Source organism: Microcaecilia unicolor, chromosome 3 (genome assembly GCF_901765095.1).
Source record: "Microcaecilia unicolor chromosome 3, aMicUni1.1, whole genome shotgun sequence".
In the NCBI taxonomy this organism is placed as follows: domain Eukaryota; kingdom Metazoa; phylum Chordata; class Amphibia; order Gymnophiona; family Siphonopidae; genus Microcaecilia; species Microcaecilia unicolor.
In genome coordinates, this window is record NC_044033.1 from 293,000,187 (window position 1) to 293,006,186 (window position 6,000).

A 6,000-nucleotide genomic window follows, 5' to 3' on the forward strand; every position below is an offset into this window, starting at 1 on the left:
TCCTTAATGTGTTGTCTTTTGACCTTGTGACACTACAGATTGGTCTTTAAAAAGACCTTGGTGATAGCGTCGCTGGCTGAAAAGAAAAGTACGTCCTTTTATTACCTCGTTTGATATACCAACGATGTACTTTTCCCACTTCACTTATCTTTTGTTCCTCACCATGGGATCTTGAGTTCTGCACCTAGGTGGATTTCTGTTGGATCTTAACTTACATAATACATATTTGCAAGGGGGCTTACACAGGGCTGAAGCATGGGCGGGACATAGGAGCATTTCCCACTTACACATACTGTAAATTACACACATCCTGGCCACACTTAAGTGCTTGCAATTAACACCAGTTCTGTGACTGGCAAAAGCGTGAGCACCTAAATGTTAGGCACGTCATCAGGTAGTTACACTAGTATCCTGTAATGAAAATTAGGCGCCTACTTTTATAGAATGAACTTCTGCTGTGTGCTTTACAGGTTCCTAATTGGAAGCGCCCGATTATACAGTTGCCCACGGTATGCACCAGGTCCTGGAGCCTCTTCATATAAACATATTTATTTATTTATTTATTTTATTTATAGCCACCTGATCTCATGGTGGTTCACAGAGAGAAATTTTCTTCCTGCAGCAGCCAGGACAGCAACGTTGGCCGGGTCCCTAGGTCAAACACAACCTTTTTAGGTCACTCCATATTGAATGTTTCTGATGTGTGGCTCCATGAGATTATTGCTTTCTGTTATACGTATTGCACTTTGTGGATTTGTTAATCTCGGCTATTTATTTTTGGTCACACTATTCTATATTATGGTATTGTGTGATGCTGTGGGATTGCAGCTAGGTAACTGCTCTTGGCTCATTGTTGAACTGTCTTTTTCCTATTTTCAGCTGTGCGTTTTGGACGCATCCCTAAACGTGAGAAGCAGAGGCTGATGGATGAAATGCAGAGCTACATGCACAGCCTGAATGAGGCCCCAATGGACGTTGATGTGGGGCCTGAGACGCCCCCCAGCCCAGATTCCCAGGTGGAGGAGGCAATCAGTGCCATCTCCCATGCCTATCACAAAATTTTTGTGACCGGGCAGGATAACTTGAGCAAGCACAGACCCCAGCACTGCCTGGCCAACAGTTACACTCCCAGCTACACCGATCAACAGCTGAACAATGCCTACAGCTACAGCCAATATGACCAGACCACCATGCACTTATGTGACCACAGCTACCCCCAGGAAGACCCAGGAAATATGGACAATGTCCAGTGCAAATTTGGGAATGATACCTACCAGGCACAGCAGGCAGTCTACGTCCAGAAGGCCAGTCACTATCCAGACTTTGAAAGTGTGGGTCAGAGGTCATGTCCATGGAGATCAGCCACCAGCAAAGGCATAGTGAGTAGCAGGGAACGTCTGTAGCTGGAAAGATTGATCTGGGTGCAATTGAGGAAGTAGCTGGTATATTTAGGCCCCACTTTGGCAAGGAGATTGGGGTGAGGTGCTGGAAGATGTTTTCCTTATGCCATAGATGACCTGTGAAAGAACATTAAATGGTCACTGCACTCTTTACCTAGCATGTTATGTCACAAGTCGTCATTCTTAGAAAACTGATTCCAAGCTGTTCTTAGGTTGATGGGATCTTAGTAGCCTGGTTTAGACCAGTGGCGTAGCCAAGGGTGGGCCTGGGTGGGCCAGGCCCACCCACTTTGGGCTCAGGCCCACCCAGTAGCAGCACACCTATTCTGATTCCCTAGCCCCACCAGCTGAAAACTCCCAATTACTGTCCTTCCTGCAGACCTTGTAAACAGCAGACGGCATGCAGGTGAGACAAAGAGAAACCAAATCACCTGTGGGACAGGGAGGGGTTCTTCTGCCATCCATCTTGAGTCCAGGCCCACCCAAAGTTGGATGTCTGGCTACGCCCCTGGTTTAGACCAGATGTGATGTATTTGTCATAACCTAAGGATGGTCACTTCTTGGCCCTCTGGCTGAAATGGAGAAGCCATAGGGGTGGAGGGTGGGGTCTTAACAACCTATCATTCATTCATCCCCACTGGAAATATGAAACTGTACCCTGAGCTAACTGGGAGGATTAGCCTTCTGCTCAATCAATGATAGATAGATGTTTGTTCAAGAGAATGTGGCTCTTGGATAGCAGAGGGTTCTACAGGGCATGATTGAGGTGTATTGAGAGACTGAGGTTACAGGAGAGTCCTCAGCATTTGAATAACAGCGGGTTCCAGAGGACAGGTGCTTGGGCAGGATTTTATTTTGAGTGTTTGTTTAAGGACTGGGATAGCAGGGGCAGGAAAGAGATGATGGAGCTTGATGTGAATTCTGGTCCTGAAACAACAGAGGGTGCTGTAGGTCAGAACATGACAGATCAATGTATTAAAGCCATGTTTGGTTTTCCCTCTCTCTTGCCAGGCATGCCCACTAAACTTTAGTCCTTACTGCAGCAGCGGGAAGAGCAGCCAGCAAGTGTGGGATGAGTTCTCCCAGTGCTTCACCCCAGCTGTGAAGGAGGTAGTCGAGTTTGCTAAGAACATCCCAGGCTTCCAGTCACTCTGTCAGCAGGACCAGATCATGCTACTCAAGGCAGGAACTTTCCAGGTCAGAATATACAATCTGCCGACAAACAGCAGCATGGTAGCAAGCGCTTGACTGCATGGACAATAGGGCATTTGTGTGCATGAGCGGGCATGTGTGCACAGTCACAAATGCGTAAGCAAGCATGTAAGTCTGTGCAGCCACAGCATATTTATAGTCCAGGGGTCAGCAACATTTTTGTGCAAGAGATAAAAAAATATAAATCTACTGTACTTATTGAAGTTTGAGTGCCAGACTAGCTGGGAGGGGGTACAAGGTGAGGGATTCCTGACCCTTTCCCAGCCTGTGCCTCTCGCAGTCTTCTTAGGTCACAGGGAGGGGAAGGGGTATCTCTTAGCAGACCCTCTGTTATGTTCACTTTCCTTCCTGCTGTGTGTGGGAGTAAAGGCTGATTTTTAAAGACAGACTGGTGGACATATCCTAGAAATGCCCGGGCTAGACCAAAGCATACCTGTCATCCTGTTGCAGCCCAGGTACTGGAAGCAGGCGCAGCCTTGCGGCTTATGCTGCTGACACATGGCAGATCCAGGACCAGGGATTTTGGAATTAGTTCACACCTTTTCAGTAGTAGGTCAAGGCGAGTTACATTCAGGTACAGTAGGTATTTCCTTGTCACCGGGGTGGAAGTTGGAGGCAAGAGAGGTAAACGTTTTCAGGTGCCACAGTCTAGCTACCCCTGCTATAGTCATACCTGTATGCAATCATGAATGTATGGATGAGCAAGTGTTATCTGTGACCATATTTGTGCTGCTAAGCATGTGTGTACAATCAGTCACCCTGTGAAGAAGTGTGTGTGTTTCCATCAGATGGTGGAGCCTTGTATTTAACCAACGTCCTATGTTTATCTGATAACACTTAGTGAAAAAAAATGGCTCCCTCCCTTAAATCCCTGAATCTGGTTAAGAGGAGGATTGTGAGAGGAGCATCCTGATCTCAACTAACAGGTGATAAGGATTTCTCTGATACAGACTGTCCTTTCTCTCTCCCTGTTCAGGTCCTGATGGTGCGCTTTTCTATGCTCTTTCACCCAGAGAAGGCTCTGACTTTCCTGGGCGGTGGCTGCTACCCATTGAGCAGCCTACGTGGCCTGGGCATGGGAACCCTTCTGGACGCCATGTTGGAGTTCAGTGAGAAGCTGCGTTCACTGCAACTGGACCCCCAGGAGATGGCACTTTTCATGGCAGTTATCTTGGTGTCTGCAGGTGAGTCCTTTGAACTAGGTCATTTCTAGTTATACTGTTTGCAAGGACTAAAGACAAGTACCCATGGAATGGCGCCAATGACCCTTTCCAGGCTACAATACCTCTTATAGTCCGGTTAAGAATTATCTGAAAATAATGTACTAGAACAGGGGTTCTTAACTGTTTTTGGCTCCTGCACCTCTTTAACTGAACAACGAAACCCTCAAACCTTTTCCTAAACCACTTGTCCACTAGTGACTGCTGGCAGCTACATTTGCTAACAGTGCTAACTTCTTACATGTTGCTAAAATTATAGTAATACACCATTATACTACCAATAACTGTCCTCATAATTGCCTTTACTTCGTTTAGAAAGTTTCAATAAATTACTCAGATTTCAAAACACTTATCTGCACTCTGTCAGACCCTTTGGGTGTGGGCACCACTGGTTAAGGACCCCTGTACTGGATCATGTTGGTCTCTACTATCAGTGTCAAGTATTTACATCTTCAAGAGATATTCTCCATCCATTGCCTTATTTAAATCAATAAAAGCCATGCTGATTGGTGATTGACAATGGTGCTCAAATTACAGTATCTGATTCTTTGATCTTTATCCATTGTTATAATTCATATTGGTATGCTTAATTACACCTCATGGCAATCACGTTCTCTTTCTCTTCTGGACAGATCGTTCAGGGGTCTCTGATGTTGATGCGGTGGAGCACCTTCAGGAGACACTTCTCCGGGCACTGAGGACACTGATAACCCAAAAACACCCGGATGATTCAACACTTTTCCCCAAACTATTACTCCGGCTTCCTGACCTGCGAACCCTTAATAATCAGCACTCAGAAAAACTGCTGGCCTTCCGTATTGAGTCCTAAGACGGGCTCCTTTTGGAGAGCGCTCTTACTTCCCACTCCAGCTTCCTAGAGAATTCAGGGAAAAGCAGCAGATGGGACAAGTTGAACAGGGAACCCTAGCGAAACCTTTTCTTCAGACATTGCAGATCTCACTTGATGGGTTGCAAATTGGAGAGATAATGGCTGCATGGATCACAGGATGCTGGACTGTTGTGCACACTGGACTTGGGACATGTTGGGTCGCCACTCCTTGGTGGCACAAGAACTTTGGAACTGTATACATACCTGTTTAAGGACACACAGATGCTGTACATTACATGTGAACCACCTTAATTCTGTATATAGATATCATCAATCCTAAGAGATTTGTACATAAAATTGTGTTGCTCATTCTTGGAGTTCATTGTCTTGTGGTGTCCTTCTCTGTAATTGGTTACTCACTTCTTTTGAATGGGGGCTCCAGTAAGATCGGTGTGATGCAGATATCTGGAGGAACATTATTGAGCCAGGATTATATTACAGGCACAAAAGGTGTAGGAAACGTCTGAGTCCGTTTGCTGACATAATTTTCAAACAGTCCATCTCTTGCCCAAGGGTATAAATTTCCTGAAAATTCTAGAAAGGTGAAAAAAAATTGCAGAAACATACAGAAAGAAACTGTGGAAACAAAAATGATTCTTGCCTTTAGCACATTCAAGTTCAGCACTGGCAGTATTCTTTATACATGTTTTTTCACCTTTGTACCAATTGTTTCTGTGAAAATGTATTTTTCCTTTCTGTGGTTATTGATACAGAAATGAGTTGGAATTAACACATATTTGAAATGTTTGAGCAGTAGCTCCAATCAAACCTTCAAGCCTGGCTATTGCTCATGTTTCAAGCACATGCTAATCCTAACCCCTTTGTGTATCTGTTTCCATGTATGTAATACATATTTTTTTCCTGGAGTTCCTGGAAATTTTAAACCCCTGGTACAAAGGACTACAGCTTCAAAATTGTAGAATGCAAACTGACATGCATTTGTTGTGCCGGTCTTAAAAATATGGCACTGGACTGGATTTGGCTCACACCTTTCTCAGAAGCACAAGGTGAGGTACATTCAGGTACAGAAAAATTTTTCCTGTACTCTGAGGGTTTGTATCTGAGGCAGTGAAGGGTTAAGCAAGGCTCAAACCTGGCCCTCCTGGTTCTCAAGAAAGCAACAGGATAAGCGATCCGCAACCTCCAAGATGGTGGTGAACAAAAGCAGATTGGACTCAGCCATCTGAACTCAAAAAAACTTTTATTCTGGAATAAAACACAAACAAGCCCAACACTGGCCATGTTTCACCCACGCAAGGGCTATGTCAGGGGCTAGATA

General features: G+C 45.1%; 1 protein-coding gene across 3 annotated transcripts in view; it reads left to right on the forward strand.

Moving 5' to 3' along the window:
- The window catches only part of LOC115466724 (nuclear receptor subfamily 1 group D member 2-like), a 37,085-nt gene extending 32,047 nt beyond the window's left edge, over positions 1-5,038 (forward strand). For all 3 annotated transcript variants that reach the window (XM_030198175.1, XM_030198176.1, XM_030198174.1), the window contains 4 exons: positions 880-1,379; positions 2,412-2,597; positions 3,589-3,796; positions 4,465-5,038. In XM_030198175.1, coding sequence (XP_030054035.1) covers positions 880-1,379; positions 2,412-2,597; positions 3,589-3,796; positions 4,465-4,661 — 1,091 coding nt within the window. In that variant the 3' untranslated portion in view covers positions 4,662-5,038. The remainder of the gene's footprint in view (positions 1-879; positions 1,380-2,411; positions 2,598-3,588; positions 3,797-4,464) is intronic.
- Positions 5,039-6,000: the final 962 nt, after the last annotated feature.